Here is a 27,251-nt window from a genome sequence, read left to right as displayed (position 1 = left end):
ATGCAGTATCAGGGAATACAGAATGTAATCATTGAAAGGGACATCTATTCAGGGTCATCTAAACCATTAATTTCCCAATGCCAAAAATATGAATCATTTTTAAAATGTAAATTCCTCGTATCCATCCTGAGAGTCAGGCTTAGTAAATTTTTTTAGGAGTATGCCTAAAAAAAATTTCAGGTGTGGCCCAAGAGTTCAGTTCAGTTCAGTCGCTCAGTCGTGTCCGACTCTTTGCGACCCCGTGAATCGCAGCACACCAGGCCTCCCTGTCCATCACCAACTCCTGGAGTTTACTCAAACTCATGTCCATCGAGTCGGTGATGCCATCCAGCCCTCTCATCCTCTGTCATCCCCTTCCCCTCCTGCCCCCAATCCCTCCCAGCATCAGGGTCTTTTCCAATGAGTCAACTCTTCGCATGAGGTGGCCAAAGTACTGGAGTTTCAGCTTCAGCATCAGTCCTTCCAAGAGTACGTGATTCTGATTTGCCACTGGGCTCATTTGAAAACTGCTAGTCTCTTCTAATACTCTATTTTTGAGATAAAGCCCTTGTTCATATTTTCATAAAAGATGAGCTTATTTTTGTTGGCTCCAGTGATAATGCTGGATCTTACAAGATCTTTCTGTTTTCTTCAGAGTTCTTTTAGAAGTTTATGCTTTCACTGAGCCAAAATCTCCTTCTTCAGAATTTCCACTCATTGCTCTGATTTTGCCACCTGTAACCACAGAAAATGATATGTAGTTGTTAAATAATGCATTTTTTTTAGTTACTAGAGAGTCTGTGTTCTTATGTGTATTAGACACTTTTCACTTTGGGTTGGGCTTCCCTTGTGGCTCAGCTGGTAAAGAATCCGCCTGCAATGCAGGAGACCTGGGTTCGATCCCTGGGTTGGGAAGATCCCCTGGTGAAGAGAAAGGCTACCCACTCCAGTATTCTGACCTGGAGAATTCCATGGACTGTATAGTCCATGGGGTCGCAAAGAGTCAGACACGACTGAGCTTTGGGTTAATTTTTCTACTAATAATTTAATTTTTAAAGATTATAAGAACTTTGTATATTAATGGTATCTAACCTTTGTCCTGTATTGTCATATGCCTTTTCCCAATTGGTAATTGGTCATTTACCGATTTTGTATGAATGTGTGTGATGGTGTGTGTAAGGATGTACAATCCTGAACCTCTGGTGAACATTTAAGCTCTTGCCTAGCTTTGTATCATACAGAAATTTGGCAAGCGTGACATTTCTGTACAATATCTTACATTAAAAATTCAAAAACTATACTGAAACTCCCCAAACCATATACTTCTGTAGTAATAATATAGCATGCCAAACTACAAAGGACATTGACTGTTGGGAGAAAATTCCATTCCCTTTGTTCAAATTAATCCTCTCTGGTTTTTATTGTAAGGTGTACTTTTCCTTTGAGTGCTCTGTGTGGTCCTTTTTAAAGAGAGGAAATGCCATTATGCTTCACATTTTAAGCTTCTGGCAGGCAGAGGCTGTTCATTTGTTTGCTTATTTAGAACAGGAAGCTTTTATTTTCCTCTTCTGTCTTTTCTCTTCAGCTTTCTTTTGTAGCTTAGTAACTAAACCTCAACCTCAGACCTGCCATTCAGTTGTTTTCAGCCACCTTAGGAGTTTTCTGGAATTTTATTCTGTCTCTCCCCTTCCAAGACCTCTTAATATGAGGTGTGACCAATGAAGTCATTGTGTTGCAAAGCCTGTGGCTGAGTGACACTGCTAACCCCAAATGCCTGTTTGATCAGGAAAAGACCTCATCAGCCAGAATTCTAGTCCTCATGAAACACTAGACCCCACATTGCTTTGTCTAATGGAAGCTAGGTGTAAGCTGTGGTGGATATTTGGTGATTTAAAAAATTAGTTACTTGTACACAGCTAAAGTAAACTGTTTAAGCCCCAAAAGACTACATCAGGCCTAGAATGCTCTAATTGAAGGGCGAGATACAAGTATGGTTGATTAACTACTCAGCTTTAATCACAGACTAGTATTTCTGTCGTTAATATCAGGGGAGGTAATATCACCACATAATTTAGCTAAGACCACCATGTTTGCTTTATTCATAAAGCAAACTCTGTTCTTCACACAGACAGAGCAATGAATTTAAGAAGGAAAAAAAAAAAAGAAAAAAAAATTTAAGAAGGAAGAATTACTGACTGGGCGGTGGGGCATAAATAGGAAGAAAATTCTCTTTCTTGGGTGATAGTGAGTTATGGTAATTTACTGAAGAACGAATGATGGCACAGGAACTTGACACCTGCTGGGAGTCACTGGACTAGCAAGCGGTAGGTATATAGTCCTTCCACTGAATCAGAGGTATTTGAGCACCAAATTTGTGAGAAAAACAAATCCTAAATGTAAATATATGCAACTTTGTATTCTCTCTCAGTACCCAGCTTCAGTCCCTGTGGATGCCCTGGAAGTACAGTATTCTGTTATCTTAATTTCTCCCTGAGTTGGCTGGTACGGCCTTTCTTTTTAATTGGGGGTGGAGGGGATTCAAGAGGATGGGAAAGTTAAGTGAGTAAATGTGGTACCAGTCTTAGACCGATTCTTATCCACTGCAAGTTGGCAAGTAGAGTAAATACTCATCTCACCTTCTCTGCCAGACTTTAATATAAGATGAGGTAGCGCTAGCATCGGAGAAGGAAATGGCAACCCACTCCAGTATTCTTGCCTAGAGAATCCCGTGGACAGGGGAGCATGGTGGGCTGCTGTCCACAGGGTTGCACAGAGTCGGACATGACTGAAGCGACTTATCATGCATGCATGCGTTGGAGGAGGAAATGGCAACCCACTCCAGTATTCTTGCCTAGTGAATCCCAGGGACAGAAGAGGCCTGGTGGGCTGCCGTCTATGGCGTCACAGAGTCAGACACAACTGAAGTGACTTAGCAGCAGCAGCAGGGCTAGCATAAATTCTGGGAGGACATAAAGTCTACCATTGGGTAGGAGTTAATAAATATTCTTTGGTGATATTGATCAGCCTACTCTTGACAGGCATAGGCAAAGGCTTTCTACAGGCTTTTCCTGCTGTTATTGGAAAGCAAATGTCAGGTAGGTAGTAGGGAAGCAGGAGGCAGGCAGAGATATTCTTAGATATGTATCTAAGGGAGAGAAATATGAGCCTTAAAATGTTGAACTCTTAATTACAGTAGGATCATTTCAAGCTTTCCTGTTGATGAGCCCAAAATTTATTATCCTAATGAGGTCAGCTTTGTGGTAGGATCTTTTAAGAGAATAGTAATAAGAATTTTTGGCATTCATTTATGTTCTTGATTAATTTAAATATGTATAGTTTCACATTGTAAGTTCTCTTTGTTTTAGATATATTTTAATTGTTTTTTTGGGACAGCTTCCATTGGCATCTAATGATGTCTAAACAGGTACTTTCCCTTGTGAAAAGGACTCTCTCTCCCACCTTCTTTTTTTTTTTTTTCCTTTTTATAACCAGCCATGGATCTAAGGGTGATGGTCTTAACTGACGTTTTCAGCAGTCATTTTGACCTAGCCCTGTTTTGATGGTACTCTTTACTTTTCTAGGTTTGCTGTGGAACTTATCCTCTAATGACAAACTTAAGAATCTCATGATAACAGAAGCCTTGCTTATCCTCACTGAGAATATCATCATCCCCTTTTCGGGGTGGCCAGAAGGAGACTACCCCAAAGCAAATGGTTTGCTTGATTTTGATATATTCTACAATGTCACAGGATGCCTAAGGTAATGCCAGTCTACATCTCCCTCCACATTGTCTCTGCTGACTCTAAATACTACATCCAGATCTGTCTTAAACTCTACCCAATTACCTGGAAATACAGTTAAAAATTATAAAGATCACTCTAAGTACTAGAAGCACAGTATAGAAAAGAGTACTGTTTTTCCTGAAATGTTTGATTCCAGAAGCTACCCACTTAGCTCAGTAGAGAGACAGCATATCATTTCCAATAGGTAAACTGGAAATCCAATCTGAACACCTACAAGTCCAGGCAGACTGGAATTCCCTATCTCACAGGATTTAAGTCAGGCTGCATGCTATTTTTCAGTTGACAAAAATATAATTTAATGACATGGTAAAAAAAAAAAATAGTTTTGAACCTGGTGTTTTTAAATAGGCAACAAAACCTAAAAGGATAGATTATCTTGCCACAAGAATAGCTACAAAAGAAATTAGTTTGATCAGCATTTCTAAATATTGGGATGAAAAAGGTGCTTGAAATGTTTTCTCCCCTGGACTGTCAGATGCCAGCTAAACCAGGAGGAAATAGAAGTGCATGCAGGAAGAGGAAATGTTAGTCTTAACTCCTCTAGAAATGTGTGTCTCAGGGCTTTCTTACATATATTTGAAAATAATCGTTGTCCTTTATGTCTAAAGATTGAAAGAAACCAAATAGATATGTAATCAAAATTAGGCAGCCCAGAAGAAACTGGGATATATTCTACCTTTTGATCTTTTCTCTAGTTTCACAGTTCACATTTTGAGGGAATCTGTTTGGATGATAACAGAGGGAATTTATTATGGTAAGATGTTTATCTTATCTCCATAATTAATCACTGTGTGTGTGCATGCACATGCGCTCAGTTGTGTCCAATTCTTTGTGGCCCCATGGACTGTAGCCTTCCAGGCTCCTCTGTCCATGGGATTTCCCAGGTTAGAGCTGTGGAGTGGGTTGCCATTTCCTCCTCCAGGGGCTCTTCCCAACCTAGGAATCAAACCCACATCTCTTGTGTCTCCTGCAGTAGCAGGCAGATTCTTTACCACTAGCACCACCTGGAAAGCCCATAATCACATAGTAATACATATCAAATACCAGGTTATTATGAAGAATTATGTCAGCCACTGAGAGTTTTTCAAAGATGAATGAGAAAATTCTTAAGAAACCTTTAATCTAGCAGGGGATGCAGATGAATAAACTAGAATGCAATGAAATATGTTATAGCAAATTTTTCTATAGCTCCCATTGCCTTACCACGTGCAGCAGAGTTCTTAGTGTGGCAGATTAGGTTAGGACTCTTTCACTTCATTGTGTACATGGCAGATACACAATTCAAAGTTCCTTTTTTAAATTTTTTTGCTTATTTATTTTAATTAGAGTATAATTACTTTACAATGTTGTGTTAGTTTCTGCAATATCACAAAGTGAATCACCTTCACACCCCTCTAGGCCATCACAGCACCGAGCTGAGCTCCCTGTGCTATATATAGCAGCTTCCCACTAGCTGTCTGTTTTACAGATAGTGTAAATATGGTAGTGTATATATGTCAGTGCTACTCCCTCAATTTGTACTCCCTCTCCTTCCCCTACTGTGTCCACAAATCCATTCTCTACATCTGTGTCTCTATTCCTGCCCTGTAAATAGGTTCATCAGTACCATTTTTCTAGATTCCATATATATACATTAATATGTGGTATTTGTTTTTCTCTTTTGACTTACTTCACTTTGTATGACAGACTCTAGGTTCATCCACATCCCTGCAAATGATCCAGTTTCATTCCTTTTTGTGGCTGAGTAATATTCCACTGTATATATGTACCACATCTTTTTATCCATTCATCTGTCAGTGAACATTTAGACTGTTTCCATGTCCTGGCTATTGTAAATAGTCCTGCAGTGAACATTGGAGTATGTGTTTTTTTCAATTATGGTTTTCTGAGGGTATTTGCCTAGTAGTGGGATTGCAAGGTCATATGGTATTTTTTGTTTTTTAAGGAACCTCCATACTGTTCCCTATAATGGCTGTATCAATTTACATTCCCACCAACAGTTCACGAGGGTTCCCTTTTCTCTACACCCTCTCCAGCATTTATTGTTTGCAGATTTTTTGATGATAGCCATTCTGATCAATGTGAGGTGATACTTCATTGTAGTTTTGATTTGCATTTCTAAAATAATGAGCAGTATTGAGCATCTCCAGGTGTTTGCTGGCCATCTGTATGTCTTCTTTGGAGAAATGTCTATTTAGGTCTTCTACACACTTCTTGATTTGCTTGTTTGTTTTTTTGATTTTGAGCTGCTTGAGGAGCTTTTGTATTTCGGAGATTAATGCTTTGTCAGTTGCTTTGTTTGCAGATATTTTCTCCTAGTCTGAGGGTTATCTTTTCATCTTGTTTGTGACTGGCTTTGCTCTGCTAGAGCTTTTGAGTTTAATTAGGTCCCACTTGTTTATTTTTCTTACTGTAGGAGGTGGATCAGAAAGGATCTTGCTCAATTTATGTCAAAGAGTATTCTGCCTGTTTTCCTTTAAGAGTTTTATAGTGTCTGGCCTTTCATTTAGGTCTTTAATCCATTTTGAGTTTATTTTTGTGTACGGTATTAGGAAGTGTTGTAACTTCATCCTTTTACATGTAGCTGTCCAGTTTTCCCAGCACCACTTACTGAAGATGCTGTCTTTTCTCCATTGTATATTCTTCCCTCCTTTGTTAAAGATAAGGTGACCATACATGTGTGGGTTTATCTCTGGACTTTATCCTATTCCATTGATCTGTATTTATGCTTTTTTGCAGTATCATGCTATCTTGATTACTATAGCTTTGTAGTATAGTCTGAAGTCAGGGAGTATGATTCCTCTAGCTCCATTTTTCTTCCTCAAGATTACTTTGGCTATTCTGGGTCTCTTCTGTTTCCATACAAATTGTAAAAAAAAAAAAAAAGTTTTCTAGTTCTGTGAAAAATGCCATTGGTAATTTTATAGGGATTGCATTGAATCTGTAGATTGCTTTGAGTAGTATAGTCATTTTCACAATATTGATTCTTCAAATCCAAGAACATGATATATTTCTCCATCTGTTTGTATCATCTTTGATTTCATTCATCAGTATCTTATAGTTTTCTCCATACATGTCTTTTGTCTCCTTAGGTAGGTTTTATTCCTAGGTATTTTATTCTTTTTGTTGCATTGGTGTACAGGATTGTTTCCTTAGTTTCTCCTTCTGATTTTTCATTGTTAGTTTATAGAAATGCAAGGGATTTCTGTGTAATAATTTTGTATCCTGTGACTCTACTAAATTCATTGATTAGCTGTAGTAGTTATCTGATGGCATCTTTAGGATTTTCTATATGTAGTATCATGTCATCTGGGAAAGTGGCCATTTTACTTCTTCTTTTCCAATCTGGATTCCTTATATTTCTTTTTCTTCTCTGATTGCCATGGTTGGGACTTCCAAACTTCCTTAGACCAAGTGACTCATGTAGCTGAGATGTTGACAGTCACTTGTGGAAGTGAAAGAAGTACACCAGGAACCATGGCCTCAAGGACTGGGACAGAAATTCAGCATCCCTAGGACTCAGTTTCCTGTTGACAGGCATACCTCAGATATATTGTAAATTCAGTTCCACACCACTGCAATAAAGTGAATATTGCAATGAAGCAAGTCACAAATTTTTTCGTTCCCCAAGTGCATACATAAGTATGTTTATATTATACTACAGTCTGTTAAATATGCAGTGGCAGTATGTCTTTAAAAAATCAGTATACATACCTTAATGTAAAAATACTTTACTACTGGGACGTCCCTGGCATTCCAGTGGTTAAGACTCATGCTCCCAATGCAGAGGGCCCAGGTTCAATCCCTGATTGGGGAACTAAGATCCCACGTGCTGCACATGGCATAAAATAAATAAATAAAGGCATTAAATAAATAAATAAAGATTAAAAGAAATACTAAATTACTAAAAAACGCTAACCATCATCTAACAACACAAGAGTTGCCACAGACCTTCAATTTGTTAAAAAATAATTGCAATATGTATAAAACTCAATAAAGCAAAGCATAATAAAACAAGATATGTCTGTACATCCCATCTCTGCTTACTCTTCTTTGAAGACTACTGGGCTCATTCTCTAAAAATTCGAACAAGCCTTCTCCACATAGCAGATTCCTAAATCACAGGCCACCCAGCAGAAAAAGTACACTTCTTTCTTCAAATGTCAGTCTCAGGGAAGGTTTAACCCTGGCCCTGCTTCTGAAAAGTGCATATCATTTGAGCCTCTGTCCCCTGGATTGGCCAGACCTGGATCAGATACTTGCTTCATGGCAACGATGACAACAAGATTTGTTAAAATAGCAAGAGGGAGGGGAACACTTGCTGGGAAAATAAAGCAAAAATAGAAGACACCTTCCTCAGTTACAGCATATGCAACCTTTCTGGGTCTGTCTACAAGCTTCTTTACAGTCTTACTTCACATTTTTCCACAAACATACGTCAAAGTACAAGCAAACTACAAAATACTTGCTTTTCTTAGATATTATAGGTAATTTCATATAGTCAAGGCTTTATTCAATTTTATTTCCTGGGAAACATTTTCCATTATCTTCCCATTAATCTCCTAATCATCTAACACCAAAGATAAAGTTCCTCTTTTCTATAAAACATTTTTCTGCTCCTCAGAAAACACCATTACTTGTTTTTAAGAATTCAAATGGGAATTTTTACAGGTAAATCACCTGTGTACAGATTTTGCATCCATTACTGTTTTTATGGGAAGTGATTTACATACTTTTTTTATTAGATTGTGAACTCTTAAGAGCTGAGCCTATGCATTGTTTTAATCTCTAATTCCTAGCACCTAGCAAGGTTTCTTGGAGAAGGAAATGGCAACCCACTCCAGTGTTCTTGCCTGGAGAGTCCCAGGGATGAAGGAGCCTGGTGGGCTGCCGTCTATGGGGTAGCAGAGTCAGACACGACTGGAGCAACTTGGCAGCAGCAGCAGCAGCAAGGTTTCTGACACATAGTAAGCAAGTATAAAGTATTTGAGTGAAATGGGTAAATGAATGAATGAGCAAATTAAAATCCATCATAAATTAGGTGGATAATCAAGCCTGGAAAGGTAACAAATTTGTAATGGAAAGTAATGAAACAGAAGTTAGAAACATTAGCTAAGGCAAGACTATGGGGGGGCATTATAAAACATGCTAATGAGTTAATTTTCTTCTGTAAGCAAAATTCAGAGTGTGGGGAGAATAGAAATATAAGTTCTGTGTGAAGTAGAAAAATTATATCAACATGAAAGGTGTGTTGGGAAGGTAGAAATCTAAAGACAAAGATGTTGGTTACAAATCTTGTCCTGTAGTCTTCTTTTATAAACAAGGAATAACAGACTTGCATGGTTTGAATGAAGCACATTTTTCAGGTATATTTTATCCTAAATCCACTCCTATCATAATGATACCATTTTAAACTGTTTGCAAAGACAATCCAAACCACTGGTTTGAACTCCTTTCAGAAGCAGAATATTACACAAAGACTGGGAAATTGAGCATCGTGGTATTTGCTTACTAAAATAATCTATTCTTATTTCATCTGTATATCTAATTTATAATAATAATAGCTAACATTTATTATATATTATGTTGTAAAAACTGTTCAAATTGCTTTATGAGAATTTACTCAGTTTCTTCTCAGAGTGACCCTTGTAAAGTAGGCCTTCCCATTTTATGGATAAGGAAACTGGAGCTGAGAGAGGTTAAGTGATTTTCACAACATCATACAGCCAGTAGGAGACAAAGCTGGAATTCTAATCCAGGAAGCCTGTCTCCAAAACTGAGCTCTTCATGTTGTCCTGGATATGTTGATATTAATCAATGTATACAAACTGTATACCTGTTTACAGACTGCTCTGCTGTGGATTAAGCCTCTGCCCTTTACAGTCTCGTAACCTCACAGTCGTGTTCTGTCTTATTATAGGTGTTATATGAGTTTCAGTAATTGTGTTTTTTAAAGAGTTCTATGCAAGTAGAACCTCTGCACTGAATTTCCTATTAACAGAGAAGACAGAAAGCATATGAAGTTGGAGGTCTTTCCAAGAGAGGAGTTGGCTTTGTAGATGTCACAATGGGTATAAAAGTCATTAAGGAGATGTAAATTAGAACCTAAGAAAAGACCTATAGGGAAACTTCAGTCAAATCGACTGGATTTCCATGAGAGCAAAGCTGTCTTCTGAATAGTTGCTTACTTCTTTTTTCTTTTTAATTTTTAAATTTGTATTGGAGTATAGTTGCTTTACAGTACGATGTTATTTTCTGCTATGCAGCAAAGTAAATCAACTATGTGTGTGTGTATGTATATATATACCTGCTTTTTTTGTATTTCCTTCCCATTTAGGTCACCACAGGGCACTGACTCGAGCTCCCTGTGCTACACAGTACGTTCTCATTAGTTATCTGTATACACAGAGTAGTGTAAATATGTCCAGCCCAGTCTCCCAGTTCATCCTGTTCCCCCTCTCCCCGTTTGGTGTCCATACATTTATTCTTTACATCTGTGTATATATTTCTGCTTTGCAAATAGGCTCATCTGTACCATTTTTCCAGATTCCACATATATGTGTTAATATACAATATTTTTCTCTTTCTTACTTCATTCTATGACAATCTCTGGGTCCATCCATGTCTCTGCAAATTGCACCATTTCATTCCTTTTTATGGCTGAGTAATATTCCATTGTATATATGTGCCACGTTTTCTTTATCCATTCTTCTGTTGATGGACATTTAAGTTGCTTCCATGTCCTGGCTATTGTAAATAGTGCTGCAAAAAACATTGGGGTACATATATCTTTAGGAATTATGGTTTTTCTGACTCCAAGTTACTCTAAAAAGATTTTTGACTGGTATTGACTAGCTCTGATAAAAATGAATCTTAACTACATTAAAAGGTCATAAATGTTAACAAATATAATTTCTACAAGTTCCTTGGAGGTATTGTCTCCCCTGCTGAGTGTGGAACCAACAATGAATTGGCATCCTGAGTGTATCTTTGACATTGTGGTTGACTTAGGTTAGTGTAGCTAAATTCCTTCAATCTACTTTGGAGTAAAACTTCTGCATACCAGTGACTTTGTCTCTTGATTAACTTGATGATGAGATCAATTCTGAGAGGGACTACCCAGGTCTTTATGTAGCAGTGGTGCAGAGTGAATATGCTCTGCAGGTAAAACGTTTGCCTCATTAATGAACTTGTGACAGTGACTCCAGTTCTGCCCACCTGGAGCTGTTACCAGCTCCAATGCCATACTGTGAGGTGGCATTCAGACAGGAGAACACACACGGGTTATCCTTCAAAAATTGTCAGGTACAGCATGTGCATGCATGCTAAGTCGCTTCAGTTATGTGCGACTCTCTGCAACCCTATGGACTGTGGCAATTTTTTCTTAATATGCTAGCATCATGAATAGTAAAGTTAGTGGAAGAAAAATAAACTGATACATTCCAATTTGTGGTAGAGCTGTCAGAAGCAGTTATTAGAATCTCTCCATACCTCCGCATGCAGTGGCATCATGTTGCCACCTTGAAATCGGCCGTGGTAGGAATATTTACACCACAGAAATTTGCAAACGCTACAAACCAGAACTCTCCCCACTCCCCTTCCCCTGCCTCCAGGGGTCAGACAGGCACTTAAGTGGACAGGTGTGAGACTGTGGGCTGCTGTCTGACTAGAAAGTGTGGGGGGAATGCTTACCCCAAAGAGAAGTAATATTCAAAGTTCTGGAAAACACTTGAGGCCAGACACAGACTCTTCTGAGGCAGCCTCTGTTAGCAGTCTCATTCTTCAGTTGAAGAAATTAAGTGCCAGTGACTCTTCCAGAAAAATAGTAGCAGTTAGCAGAAATTTGAGAAAAGCAGCTAATCCATGCTTCTTGGGATTTTACCACTGGTCTGTCTTTCCTCTTGCTCTTATCCAGCCCTGTCCAGTACTTGAGTGCCTCCTGTATCCAAAGTACTGTTTAAATTTCTGAAATTTCAAAGGGGAATGGGACCTATTTTTGCCCTGGAGGAACTCCAGGTTTAGTGGGGGAAAGGCACCAGAAGAGATAATCACAATCCATGTGATAAGAAGTGTAGAAGCGGTCTTGAAAAGACTGTCATGGAGGCCCTGAGTTGCTTAACTGATGTTTCCTGGGAGGTGGGGAAAATGTTGACTGGAGAGTCACATGTGGTAAAGGATGAGTAGCTGTGTGAATGAATGTCTCCTCAATCATAGCTCATCATTCCATCACTGGTTCATCTCTGTCCTTTTTCAGTATTGCCATATAAAAATATGAATTCACAAAAGTCTGAAAAGTTGCTTTCCTGAAGTCCTGTTATTTGTTAACCATTTGTTTAGTTTTATCTCCACATCTGATTACCAAATGTTTCCAAGACTCACAGACTTAGAGAACCAGTGTGTGATTAGGGGGAGGGGATAGATTGGAAGTTTGGGACTGACATATACACACTGCTTCATTTAAGATAGATAACCAACAGCACAAGGAATTCTGGTCAATTCTGTAATAAGCTAGAAAAAGAATTTGAAAAAGAGTAGATACATGTGTATATATAACTGAATCACTTTGCTGTAAACCTAAAACTAGTACAACATTGTTAATCAGCTATGCTCCATTATAAGATAAAAATTTTTTAAAAAAAACACAACCATTTCTGCGTTGTAAAGGCTACATCAGAATTTTGTTTAGAATAATAGGACAAAATGACAAAACATTACTATGAAACATTATGAAACATATTCCTTTTTCCTAATTGTATTTTATGCTGGATGAAGAAGAAAAGCAATTGGTAATGCATTTCACCTGCAAATGACTTAAACTTAACTCTTTCCTACATATGTCATGGTTTAGTAACTGTGTTTTTTCTTTTTTTTTTTTCTTCGGATATGGGTACGGCCCGGCGCGAGATTTACACCCTCTCCCCCGGATAGTAACTGTGTTTTAATGAATGTATAATGTAGTTATTTGTACTAAACTTTATAAGTCTTAAAAGAAAATTCCATTTTCACTTATCACTGAAGATCTAGCTAAGATGGGGAGTAATCAGAGGAAGCAAACTGTATTTCTAGAAAGAAAAGCAATAATTATTAGCCTTAATCGTGATGAGCCTCTTGATTAAAGACAAGGTTTTTGGTAATATCAATACCAACTACTTTTTGGAAAAAGAATATCTCCATGTATATTTTTAATATATTCAATTATATCTGTCTACTCCTGCACAATAAAACATGTAATTGTATTTTTGAATTTCATTTTTTACACATACCTGGATATCAAACTTCAGAACTTTGCTGAATCTGAGTTTCCTTAACTATGCTTTTCATTCTGTTTACCTTTGCTTAGTTATCCCTTATCTGAGTACTCCTGACAAAAAGATTTATCTGGTCTGTCTCTGTGCATAATCCTATTTAGTTACTCAAATAATTAAGAATTAGATAATTAAATGACAGTCTAATTCCTCTTATTATCAAATAACTGTTTTCCTTTTTTGTAAGACATATCTTTAGTAAAGTTGACGTTCCTTGTCCTGGAAGGAACAAGACATGTAGGTTGTACAGCTTTGTTCTGTTCCCAATGTTGCTTCTGTTTGCAGAATGAGCAGCTGACTTTGGCTGATGTTTGCGGTTACCTGCAGGATCTGATGTTGACTTCCGAGTAAAAGACAAACCCTTCTTTTGGCATAGAGTTTTTGTTCCTCTGCCAGTTCAAGTGAGGCTCCCCTTTTGTTCTGTGCAACCACAAGCTGCCTCTGCTGCTTTCTCCAGGTTAATCACAGACAAGGCCCAACTGTTTGATATGTATCAGCTGAGAGCTAAACAAAAGCCCAGACCTAAATCTCAAATAACAAGAGGAAGAAGGATGCCTCCTTATCAGCCAGGGTCTTATCAAGTGCCTATTGGGTCTTAGAATGGACTCAGACCAAGTTATTAAATTGACTGGTACCACTTGGGATACAATTTATAACATGTGTTATTAGGAAGCCTAAAATTGTTGGTGAAAATGAAAATATAGCCACAGTTTTTTAAGAACCATTGTGGTGATCACTAAGTATGCTGATTAGACCTTTAAGATAGGTATATTAACATACATGTAAATTTGTGTGTTACTAGAATACCACCTATTATCAGAAGAAGTAGTCCCTCGTGTTTTTTTGTTTTGTTTTATTTTTTTATTTTCTGCATCTTAGAATTACCTGTCGGTGAAATGTCTTGAAAAGATTCACTCCTATCCTATTATTGCCTGCCATTCTCACACCCTGGTGACTAACTATGGCCTTTAATTCCAGTTGTCCATACACGACATTTGGACATTCTGTGTTATAACAAACTTTCTCTCAATGCTGATAGACTATATTTGACAGCTTGCCTGCACATAGCACCACACATATAACTTTTTATGATAGGGCCATTAAAAGTCCCATTAGAAGTGGGTAAATCTGATTTTAAAAAATAGTCATAGGTCAGGAATCTGAATGAAATTCAGCACACCCTAATTTCAGGAATTTTGTGAAAGCATAATATTTGCAAAGTATACAATAATGTCTAGCACATGCACTAAATTGCAGTTATTCTTATCATTTGACACTGTTCACACTTTGATTTGCCATAGAATTTAAAGTATATTGTCATTAATCTTAACAAAGACAGTTCCTTATTTTAATTCCAGCAAGGTCCTGGGTGTTTGTTTTCCGTTTTTGTTTTTTTTTTTCCCCTCCTTTTGATTGTGACACTGAGGAATGTGTGAGATAAATGGTCCTGGAGAGAGTCAGGAATCACTGATTCACTTTCAGATAAATCACCTGAAGCCTCCTATGTGAAGTTTTGGTCAGAGACATACAGAGGTTCGGATTCTATTTTTTTCTCACCCGTCACAGGTCACATTACAAAAAAAATTCTTCTTAATATCAAACACAAGCAGCTATAGTTTGCGCTGGTATCCTCCTACTCAGGCCCGGTGGAGGTGAAGAGCTCTGAAACAGCCCTGCCTTTATATTTAGAGTAGTTCACATCCTTCTGTACACATCTCCTCCTGAGGCCCCAGCCTGGGGCCCCTGGCCCCAAAGACCTGGTATTTAAATTTTAATATACAACAGGGTGCAGTTCTAATTTCCAGAAAGGTGCTCACATATTTACTCAGACTTCTGCTAAATTATACCCAGGGGAAATAAATTCGTCATTTAATCAAATTCAAACCATAGACACTAAATTAAACATTTCCAATATATTCATTGGGTTTCCCTGGTGGCTCAGAGGGTAAAATGTCTGCCTGCAATGTGGGAGACTCAGGTTTGATCCCTGGGTCAGGAAGATCCCCTGGAGAAGGAAATGGCAACCCAATATATTCATTGATAACTCTGATAATGAACTTTTATTGAGTAACTACTGTGGTTTTTATGCTCTTTTTTACTTTTCAACAAGATAGTTGTTTTAATATATTTCGTGAACAGTTTTGAGGTAGTTTTCCATATTAAACCTCTATCGGGCTACATCTAGGAAACAGTGATACATATTTCTCAGGACTCAGGAGACACAGTGTGAAAGGATTGATTCTTCCTAAGATTAGCCATGTTAATTCTCTCATTCCCACAAATTTATGTATTAACTGTTGAAAAAATACTGTAAGATGAATTTCTTAATAATTTCCTAATAATTACTGATTATTTTCAGAGTGATACAATAGCAAATTCCTTTCTAACTAGTGACCTCTATTCATGGATGTATTGCTGTAAAATAATCCACCCTTATCATTTATATTTCTAAGTATCTGAGTAAGGTAGGAACTATTTTTGATATGCGAGAACAAATATTGAGGTAGTAGTGTTCCATGCACTTTCTGTCAGCAAAGGTATCAGCTGTCAGGAACCCCTGATAAGTCCCGTTTCAAGCCAGTAGAGTCTGGATAATACCAAACTACAAGACAACAGTTAGTGTGTGTGAGCTGGAAGTACTGCCAAATTGAATTACCATCCTCACCCAAAATAAACAGCCTGAAGTTAAACAAAGCTGAGTCATTTATCTGCACGGTATGTAAGGGGCTTCGCTAGGAAGAAAGACCTTTTGATTTGTCCTAGCCATTTTAAAACTACTGCCATTCTCCAAGCCAGATGCTGAAAAGGTCAAAGGGAAGCTTTAAAAGATGATAACACTGTCTCGGAGTTGGGGGACATATGGTTCTTGCTAAACAAATGGCAGACTGAATGAATGTTAGATAAGGTTTGCTCTACTCTGGTGCCGCCCTCGGCACAGAGTAAAGAACAGCTCTCCTATCCTGACTTCACCACTAACTTAATCTCACCAGTAAAAGTAACTTCAGCTCTTTGGTCCTCAGTTTCTCCATGTGCAATATAAGGAGACTATGAAAGATGCTTTTTCAAGTTTTGTCAAGCTTAAGATCCCATGACCTTAACGGGCTCAGAGAATAGACAGAGGATCTTGGTTCAAATAATCATTTCTTGAGAAAAAAATTATAGGAAAAAATGGTTTTATTTACAGTCTATGAGCCAATTCATAATCTTTCTTTTAGTGGACAAAGTATCAAAAATCTTTCAAGTACAGTGAAAATAAGGAAGTGAATAATTACATTAGAAACATCAAATAAGAACCAAAGTCACAGAGGGGATTTTGTTAAAATAAAAAACTCATTGTATCAATTCAGCAACCATTAAATTATTAGTACATGCTTAGTTTTAGGGTACTTGTCTTATCTCCTCAGCTATTAGGTTGGATTCTGAAACTGCATTTTCATGGGTTAAAGACAGCTGAATATTATAGATGTGATCTCCCTGGGAGCAGGTGCAGTGCTGGGTGCTCCTTCCTTGTTCCCTGCAGTTCTTTATACAATGCCAGGTACTTTTGTTCTTTGACAATATGTATTGAAAACAGTATTTGGGGACAGAAAGGCTTTTAAGAATCACTTAGTGCAGTATATTAAAGATGAAGAAAATATGACCCCCAAAGTTCTCAGAATTGTAGTTCTTTCAATGTTGAGGATCACACTGAGACATTATACACAAAAAGAATATGCTTTGTAATGTTCTGCCTACAGTGAAAGGAGCTGGTCTGATAAATTTTATAGGAATAGTTCTTAGCCAATGAAGTTAGCAAAAGAGAATAAGGGTGGTTCTCAAAATTCTATAAACCTGAAGTCGTTCTTTTGTCATTCGTGTTTATACAGCTGTTAACATTTTTGGAAAAAAATTTTTTAAATAGTTAATGCTGACAAGAAAAATTAATGCAAAGGAACATAGTAATACCAGCATAAAAACATTATCTGAATCTGAAATATGATCCCTAAATATATTACTTTACTGTATTTGATAACCTTCAGTGTCTATAAGGAAGCACCTTCCACTTGTAGATTTAGTTACTGTTTATAGAAAGGTGTCATGGCTTAGCCAAATTAGAAATAGACTAAGTGCAAAGATGTTTATAGGTCAGGCTTGTAACCTAGGTCTTATACACTGTGAAACTGCATTTTTCATGACATCTCTCTGTCATTTTAATTATAAAATTATCACATTTTAGAGCATTTGGTTTAATATTTGTCAGTAACAGTTTATATTGAAGCCTGGAAAACCTCCAAATGGTATAGTCTAACACTCTGTATTTACAAATGAGGAAGCTAAGGCCCAGAGAATTTAAGAAATTTTAATTTAATTGGAGTTAAGGCACGGAATAAGTTGAAACTTGGACATGTAGTGTATTGCTACAGCTAATATGCCATTTATTCTACTTTTAACTGTAAGATGTTTTCCTCATATATTTATACCCTTTCAAAAATAGGGTGACGATTAAATATATAATGCTCTGACCTTGGTGCTTGGAATAAAGTAGACAGAAGGCTTATATTACACTATGATGTTTTATGAATATATTTATAAGCTGTGTCCAAATTTGATGACTGTAGGCAATTGGTGATTTATTGAGTCTAGGACAAGTCTGTCATACTTTGACACATTTTCCAGTTTTCCAAACCCTTGGAAAAAACTTTGAAACAAAAGTAAAGCTTTGAAACAAAAACCTATTAGATACACAGCCTAAGTGTATCTTAGCCTAAGCCTAAATCTTATGACTGATTGTTTGTTTTTCCTGATAGAAACATGAGTTCAGCTGGCCCTGAAGGGAGAAAAGTGATGAGGAGGTGTGATGGACTGATTGACTCACTGGTCCATTATGTCAGAGGCACCATTGCGGATTACCAACCAGATGACAAGGTGATTTAAGAGTTAGATATCTCTCATATTAAATTACTTATTTTGTCTTACTAAGACTTCAGAGTATTCTTGAAGTAGCCGCTAGGGTTTGGCTTTATTCATTAACTCATTTGTTGAGCTTAAGATTTCCCATACATGCTCATAAATTTTAAAATCTATGTAGTCCGGTTTTTCTTTCTACTTTCCAGACCCAAATTTCAAACTGTATAACACCTCTAGATATTTGAAAGGAGCTTAGATGCTACATTTTCAGCAATGAAATTCATCTCTTCCTTCATCCCCAAACTTGCTCCTCTGTATAATCCTTCTTAATAGTTATTACCATCTACCAAATGAAAATAGAAATCTAAGTAATCTAGGACTTCCTCTCTTCCATCACATCCCACATCCACTGGACAGCAAATCATGTGCATTCTACTTCTGAAATGCTCTTTAGTTTAACCACTCCTCTTTAATGCTGCTACTGTACCCTAATTTGTGCATCTTTCATACTGACTATTGTAGTCAACTCCTGATTGGTCCCCATAAGCAATATCTCCTCCTGTTTTCCAACTCCACATGGCTGGTAAGCAATGTACCTAAAATATAAAATCATTCTGAACACTGTAAAAACCAATGTTTTAAATAATTCAGCCTCTACTTCTTAGCATTGTGCTCATGACCATTTATGATTTAACCCTAGCCTTTCTAGCCATACTTAGTCACTCCCCCAGGCACCCCCTAGTCCAGGCACACCCTGTTGCATCCAGTTAACCTTGTAAGATCTAAAGCCTCAAAAGTTCTGTGATATGATACCTGCAAAGTTACCTATATATACATATATATAATCAATATTCATGTCCTATTTCTCAGGCCACAGAGAACTGTGTGTGCATTCTTCATAACCTCTCCTACCAGCTGGAGGCAGAGCTCCCAGAGAAATACTCTCAGAGTATTTATATTCAAAACCGGAATATCCAGGCTGACAACAACAAAAGTATTGGGTGTTTTGGCAGTCGAAGCAGAAAAGTAAAAGAGGTATACTGGGAAGTCTTTGAAAGAATAAGTGTGCGTGTGTATTTCTAAGTACTTAGTATATGTCAGGCTCTATTTTAAGTTCCTTTAATCTTTGTATCAATCCTATGAGGTGTGTATTATTAATATTTTCCTTTACTGATGAGGAAACAGAGATACAGAAAAGTTAATTGATTTTCCCGAAATAACTCAGCGAATTAGTGGTGGAGATAGAATTCCATCCCAGACAATCTGGCCCCAGATTTATGTTGTTAGCCATCAAACCATACTATTCTATGCCCCGCAGTTTAGGAAGTAAACTTAATACCATGTGGCCAGTGGTATAGCATTGTCTTAACATTAAAAGAAGCCCAGACATTCAGCTTTAAATGTTCTAGAAAACAAACAAGACATCCTAAAAGCAAACCGCATAGGAAGGATACCTTCCAGACTGGCATTTTATGAAAATTGAGGGAATGTGATCTCTCCTACTCCTACCACAGTGTTGATGAACTTGGAGAATACTTGGTAAATTTAGAATCCTCATGCTATCCTGGACAACTTCACAAGACTCTGTGAAAAGAGGCCTGTTTTTCTTATCTTCAGAGCAGTTGTGACTAATTTAGCTTTTAGCTTATCAGCAGCCTGAAAAATATTCTAGAACAGTCTTTGCTTAATTCTCTGTATTCTCTCTCATGGTGAGGGAGAAATAATCATCATGGGCTAAAAGTTAAGTGATTGTAAATCATACATGTGTGCCTTTTTAATGTTTAAGGTCTTACTACTAGTCTCTCTAGATAAGACAATACTTCTGGTCTCTTGGTTTGGGTATGGAATTGTAGAAATCACTTGAAGTCTTTAATTTTGGATTCCATTGTGTGTGTGTTAGCAATACCAGGACATGCCAATGCCAGAGGAAAAGAGCAACCCCAAGGGCGTGGAGTGGCTGTGGCACTCCATTGTGATACGAATGTATTTGTCCTTGATCGCCAAGAGTGTCCGAAACTATACTCAAGAAGCATCCTTGGGAGCTCTCCAGAATCTCACAGCAGGAAGTGGACCAGTGAGTATCGTGCTACTTTTAAAAATAATGACATTATAGAGACACCTACATTAAGTTCAGAAATGATAGTGAAGTAAAACCATCAGTTTTCTTGCTTTAGTCAAGAAAGTTCTCAGGAATTGCCAGAGAGTTTGGCTTTCCAGGACTTTCAGCCTCAGCTTCTGCAGAGCAAAGTCAAACTGTAAGTGAAAGACTCAGTATTTATCAGTGTTAGTCAGAGCTCTTTCAGCTAGAAGTTTCAAAATCCTACCTAAACTGGCTTAGGCAAAAGAAAGGAATTTCTTGACTCATCACTGAAAGTCCAGGATGGGTTTTCCTTCTATCGTGGTGGGATGTAGGTGCCCCAGGATTGTAATTGTGATTCTCTATCTCTGGCCTTTGTTTTCTTTCCTCTGTTGGTTTCTTTCTCAAAGGCTTTCTTCATATTACAGCAAAGATAGCCACCGGTGATTTCAGGCTTACCTATCATCCAGCCCAGTGTCTCCACAAGAAAAGAAACTGCTACTATTTTCCCAATAGCTCTAAGAACTTAGCCATTTGCAAATCAGTTTTTGTGGCTAGGAGTCTGTGATGTTCTAACTGGTCAAGTCTGAGTTGTGTGCTCACATGTGAATTTCAGGGGCATGTGGCTGAGTGAGCAAGGGTCACTGCCACTTGTACCATGTAGAGTGACTCTCTGATGGAAAGTCAGTGTTGTTAACAAAAGAGTGACTGCCAGAAGGCAGAGACAACATATGTCCACTGCAGTTGCAAAGGACGTCTGTGCTTTTGTGTCCCGGAAAGTCAACTACAAGATAAAGAGCGACGTCTCTTCTCAGATGTACTTACTTTATACCAGCAAAATCAAAATATTAAAAAGAGTAAAAACTTACAAGGTCCTGTGATAAGCCATAATGGAAAAGAATATGAAAAGGAATGTGTATATATATGTATGTATACCTGAATCACTTTGCTGTATAGCAGAAAGTAACACAGCACTGTAAATCAACTACACTCCAGTAAAATTTTATTTACTTTTTTATTCTTTGGCCACCCCACATGGCATGTGGGATCTTAGTTCCCCAACCAGAGATCAAACTTGTACCCTCTGCATTGGAAGTGCAGAGTCTTAATCAATGAACCACCAGGGAAGTCTTAAAAAATTATTTTAAAAAGGAGTAAAAACTTGTTCCTTCTTCCATGTATTTTGCAACATGGTAAGGAATTCTATAAATATTTAATTATTTGAACTAAGCTTGTGTTCTTTGCCTTGATCATAAAATGATTAATCTCTCTTCCAATAGTTCATTATAAGGCCAGCCTAATTATCCGTCATCAGAGAGGAAAGCACTCTTGTAGATAACAAAAATATTATTTGTTCTTTACTTGAGAAGCCATGTTCATCCTTTTATTGTGTTTATACAAAAGCTTGTTCAGCTTCAAATAAAATTGTGAAATACTGAAGCCAGTATTTCTCTAATTTTAGCACTGTGGTTAAGAATACAACCAAACTTTAATCTCTTTGAAATTCTTTAAAACATACTTGTGCACAAGAAGAAAATGGGGAGTGGCCAGGGAGCCCTGACAGACAGAGAGACATAGTTTATCATCTTATCTTCCCACTTCCCCATGCTTGGTTTCCCAAAACCACTTCTTTCATTTTCCCAAACTACAGAGGCTCTTATTAACCAGCAACCAGTCAACTTAATAGAAGAGATCAGAAATTAAATTGCTTGTATTTATGATTTAAGCTCACTGTGCTCTGAGGGTGGTTCAATGTGAGCTAACCCTTTAATTTGGATCTTAGCCTCTTCCATTCCAAAATCTATGTTGGATCAAAACCATTCAGAAGTGTTTCCATATTCCTATCAAAACAAGAATATTTGCCACCTAATATACAGGAATATGCCACTTCAATTCTGAATATGTAGTTTGCTACCTAGATTCTAATTCCTCTATTCACTTATTAAACAGTACTTGAGCACTAAAAGGTACTAGATTAGTGCTAAGCATATAGTGATGAATAAGACAAAATCTCTGTGTTTGGTAATAATCTAGCTGGGATAAAATAAATAAATAAATAAACAGAAATCTAAGATACCAGGAGAGTTCTGAGTCCAGAAGGAATCCAGGAAATGGAGATATCTTCACAACTGTTCTATTTATGTGAAGGCATTTAAAATCATACCTTACCTTAGACCAGTCCAGTCCCCTGAAAGGAGACCTGTACTAAACTGGTATTAATCCGTACCCAAAGCTGTTGGAGTTGAACTTAAATAGAGATTTATAGGAGAAAATTATTAGCAGCATAGGACTGCTGCTATGATAATGATAGAGGACTCTTTATTCTTGATATTTATTCAGTGATAAGAGGACTCTTTATTCTTTTAAGTTGTGAGATGCTTTTTATTAAAGTTTTGACTTGTATGTATTTCTTTTCTAATTATTGCATTCCCTGATTTTCTGTGTTAGATATATGATAAAAAGAATACTTGGCTTTGTAATTTATAAAAGGAATCACTGAATAGAAAAACATGAAAAACTGGCCATTAAACATAGTTCTAGAAAATACTCCGTCCATCTACCTGTGTTCATAACAGAGACATCACTGAAAATTGATGGCCATGTGTCTTAGATGGCAAAGAACCTGAACTGGACTGAATAGCTTCTAAAAGATAGAGTATGGAATTTTTATATAATATATGACAATAATTTCTTGTCAGTAAGAATACCTTAGTGTAAACTTTATTAGCTCAAGTATAAGGGCCATTACCTTTACATGACACAAAAAACACAAAAAATATAAGGAAAGGGGATGGGATGATAAAATTTGCCCATTTAGAAAATTCTCTAAATATAATGTGAAGTATAAAGTTTAATATAAATAACTTCTGGGGGTGTAGTGTACAGCATGGTGACTATAGTTAACATTAACTGTATCAGTTCTCATCACAGAAGGGAAAAAAATTGTGACTATGTGTGATGATGGGTGTTATCTAAACTTATTGTGGTAATTATTTCACAAATGTATATCAATACATATATCAACTCATTATGTTGTATACAAGTAAAATTAAAAAATACATTGTACAAGTTAAAATCCATTGAAATAAGCAGTTTTCAAGTTTCTAAAACACTAAAGGCACTTAATTTGATACCCACTGGAAAAAAAAAACATATTTCTTATATCACACCTTACCCACAGATTAGTTCCAACAGCAGTGTGATTTAAATGTGGAAGATAAAACAATAGAGATTCTAAATGTTAACATAGAATATCTTCATGACCTGAAATAGGGAAAGATTTCTTAACAGTAGACATAAAAAGCACATAAAAGTTTCATGAATTGATTACATAAAAATTAATAACTTATGCTAGCAAACAAGCACAAGCTGGAATCAAGATTGTCAGGAAAAATATCAATAACTTCAGATATGCAGATGACACCACCCTTATGGCAGAAAGTGAAGAAGAACTAAAGAGCCTCTTGATGAACGTGCAAGAGGAGAGTGAAAACGCTGGCTTAAAACTCAGCATTCAGAAAACCAAGATCATGGCATCTGGTCCCATCACTTCATGGCAAATAGATGGGGAAACAGTGACAGACTTTATTTTTGGGGGCTCCAAAATCACTGCAGATGGTGACTGCAGCCATGAAATTAAAAGACGCTTGGTCTTTGGAAGAAAAGCTATGACCAACCTAGACAGCATATTAAAAAGCAGAAACATCACTTTACTGACAAAAGTCCATACATTCAAAGCTATGATTTTTCCAGTAGTCATGTATGGATGTGGGAGTTAGATTATAAAGAAAGCTGAGCACTGAAGAATTGATGCTTTTGAACTGTGGTGTTGGAGAAGACTCTTGAGAGTCCCTTGGACTGCAAGGAGATCCAACCAGTTCATCCTAATGGAAATCGGTCCTGAATATTCATTGGAAGGACTGATGGTGAAGCTGAAACTCCAATACTTTGGCCACCTGATGTGAAGAACTGATTCATTGGTAAAGACCGTGATGCTGGGAAAGATTGAAGGCAGGAGGAGAAGGGGACAACAGAGGATGAGATGGTTGGATGGCATCACTGACTCAATGGACAATAGTTTGGGTGGATTCCGGGAGTTGGTGATGGACAGGGAGGCCTGTGTGCTGCAGTCCATGCTGTCAAAAAGAGTCGGACGTGACTGACTGACTGAACTGAACTGATGCTAGCAAAAGACAGTAAAAAGGCAAAGCACAGCAGAGGAAAAGATTTTGATAACATATATAAGTAACAAAGGTTGGTATCTAGGAAATATTAAAAAAAAAAAACTCATCAATTTAACAATGAAAGGATAGACAACCAAATTGAAAATGGACAAGAGATTTAAACAGGCATTTCACAAAACATAATCTAGAAATCGCCATTAAACATCTGTAAAGATGCTCAGCCTCATTAGTAATCAGGACAATATGAACTAGAATTGCTATGTGTAAATAGTTATAGCAGTCATTTTCACAAATTCCCTAAAACTGGAATTTGAAATCTCTATTTGGTAAATCTCATTGCTTATTTTCCTTAATGAGCAAATTCTAAAGGCCATTCCATGTCAGCCTCTCCCATTTCCTTCAATGAATCAGAATTCATGTTTCCATAATCATTTTTATATACTAGACCTTGAGATGACAAAGAAAATGCTATGAAAGTGATAGAGCTCAACGGCAGTGACTCAGAAGAGCAGAGCTTTTGCATATGAGGAAAGATGTAATTACTTAGATGGACCATTGGAAAGAGAGATGAATACCTCCGTGTTCAAGGAGGAGGAGTTTTACAGAATCCTACAGAGGAAGGATTTTTCTCAGAGGAGAGAAAAGAATCTAATGGAATGTTCTGCAAATTAGTGAAAGACAAAGCATAACTTTGGAATAAACATTGCAAAATAGTAGTTATTAAACTTCCATGAGATACTCATGGATATTTTGAGTATCTAATAAAAATGATAGATTCTTTCCTTGAGAAAGATTATTATAAACACAAAAATAATTTTAAGAACCTCCTGTTCCTGCCCTGAAACCAATCCTACTTCTATATTAACTCCTTCTCTGGAAGGCATAGTGGAGAATATAAGGAGAACAGTCTGCAGGAGGTAAGGAAAGCAAGCAGTGTTAGGTAAGATAAACAGGAGATAGACACCCTCAAGAATGGTTAAGAATATATAGATTTTTGGCACAGTGACCTAATATTAGCTTCAAATAAAAATACATAAAGTTGCAGACACAAGTTAAGGCCCCAGTATTGTTGGGGGTTTGCTGATGCCAGGTAGGGCCTACTTGGTACTCAGACCTGTGAAAGTAGGTGACCAACCTGATTCCAAGTAAGATTTGCTTCTGGTGGACTTAGACCTGAAACAAGAAACTTGCACATGCAGCCTCCCATACAGAGCATAGAGTTACAGGTAATCTGACTAGCCATACACTCCTTTCTTTTAAAGTCCAATATATCTTTCAGAATAAACTGGCTTTTTAGAAATGAATAAGTTTATTAAAATATATAAAATGCCAAAGTTTAAACTAAAGAAACAGAAAATATGAATAAGCCAACAGCCAGTAAATACATTTAAATAGTAATCAAAGACATCTCCCTATAAGATTTTTCTTAGCTCAGTTGGTTTATAGCTAAGTTCTACCAGAGCCACAAAGTTGAGAGTATTTTTGTATTACACACATAGTTTAAGAAAATAGAAAAAGGAAAAAAACAATAAATTTTATGACATTAGTATAAATTTCATCCTAAAACATTCTTTTCACAACAATGAACTGAAAATGTGAGTAAAAAGCAGAATATGATGAAAAAGAAAGGGAAAGACAGACCCATTTTATTTATGAAGTAAAATGAAGTGAAGTCACTCAGTCGTGTCTGACTCTTTGTGACCCCATGGACTGTAGCCCACCAGGCTCCTCGGTCCATGGGATTTTCCAGGCATGAATACTGGAGTGGGTTGCTATCCTTCTCCAGGGGATCTTCCCGACCCAGGGATCAAACCCAGGTCTCCCACATTGTAGGCAGACTCTTTACCATCTCAGCTAAACTGATTCAAAAAACATTGTAGCTAACCAAATCCAATATTTTTATTTTAAAATACTGAATAAACTGTCTTTATCCAGTAATTGAAAACTTAATAAGAATTTGAAGCTAGCTTTTTAAACATATTTACATATTATATAAACATCTTATATATTACAATCTCTAGTAATTTACAGAAACTTAGAAATTTTACCCCAAAATGAAATATCGTAAGTATTTATAGGACATGTCTCACAAAACAGATGCCAACATCAGTAGCTCAGACGGTTGTCCAGAAGGAAAATGGCCTTCAGCACACACGAAAGATGCTGCATATTGGTGATCCAAGTGTGAAAAAGACTGCCGTCTCTCTGCTGAGGAATTTGTCTCGGAATCTTTCTCTACAGAATGAAATTGGTGAGTATAAATCTCTAGATGTAATGTGTCTGTATTGAAAATACAAATGCACTAAAACAAAAACATTGTCCTTATCCCATTCTTTTTACAATGATGAGTTGAAAGTGTGAATAAAAAGCAAAATGTGATCAATAGAACTGGGTTTTGTGTACCTAGACATCAAGAGTAGACTTTCACACTGGTCTCAAATAGGATTTTTCTTAGTATCCAACTTCATTTTTGTTCCAATTACTACTGAAGAAAAATTTTAAACCATACTAATAATGAACAGGGTAGGTAATATATATAATATTTCTTGGCCCTCAGCTATGCCATCCGATGAAGTCTTTTTTAAAGCATGTCTTTCAGAATGTTCTGTGTAATCTGCTTAAGCACCATCCTTCTAAACTATTAAATAAACACACACACACAGTGATTGTTCACTTAAGAAGCTTGGTCATTGTTATACTAGAAAAAATGGATGGACAGATAATCACAGAAAGAATGAGTCATTGAATATAGCAGATTTGGCATAGGTATTAGAATAAATACGATAAAACACATTTGCTCCCTTTTTTGTAAGCCCGTATTATTGACAAAAATAATAACATGTTACCCTTTCAAATAACATAATTTTTTATTCATTTTCTTTATATCTGAATATGTAAATGTTTGTGAATTAAGTCAAAAGCTGTAAAATGAGATAATAGGATGATAATGCTAAAATTAATCATGCTTCCTAATGTTCCATAAATTAGTCATTTCAGACTACTTAAAATTCAGTTT

At 36.9% G+C, this 27,251-nt stretch overlaps 1 protein-coding gene and 1 long non-coding RNA gene across 3 annotated transcripts in view; one reads left to right on the top strand and one right to left on the bottom strand.

Annotated features, from left to right (window-relative positions):
* The window catches only part of PKP2 (plakophilin 2), an 85,096-nt gene that overhangs the window by 50,793 nt on the left and 7,052 nt on the right, over positions 1–27,251 (top strand). Inside the window, exons 6-10 of the mRNA XM_043441123.1 lie at positions 3,561–3,738; positions 17,875–17,992; positions 18,845–19,009; positions 19,875–20,048; positions 26,333–26,486. Coding sequence (XP_043297058.1) covers positions 3,561–3,738; positions 17,875–17,992; positions 18,845–19,009; positions 19,875–20,048; positions 26,333–26,486 — 789 coding nt within the window. The remainder of the gene's footprint in view (positions 1–3,560; positions 3,739–17,874; positions 17,993–18,844; positions 19,010–19,874; positions 20,049–26,332; positions 26,487–27,251) is intronic.
* LOC122423766 lies at positions 397–26,931 on the bottom strand. 2 transcript variants are annotated; one of them, XR_006264214.1, is made up of 3 exons: positions 26,284–26,931; positions 7,497–7,614; positions 397–714 (listed from the first exon to the last, which is right to left on the bottom strand). It is a non-coding gene; the product is annotated as an uncharacterized LOC122423766 (long non-coding RNA). The 2 variants fall into 2 exon arrangements; XR_006264215.1 differs by lacking the exon at positions 26,284–26,931 and adding an exon at positions 10,374–10,414.

The sequence above is a fragment of the Cervus canadensis genome, chromosome 21 (assembly GCF_019320065.1).
Source record: "Cervus canadensis isolate Bull #8, Minnesota chromosome 21, ASM1932006v1, whole genome shotgun sequence".
Lineage (NCBI taxonomy): Eukaryota > Metazoa > Chordata > Mammalia > Artiodactyla > Cervidae > Cervus > Cervus canadensis.
The sequence above is the reverse complement of the archived record's forward strand: the minus strand, read 5'-3'. Positions and strand labels throughout refer to the sequence as shown.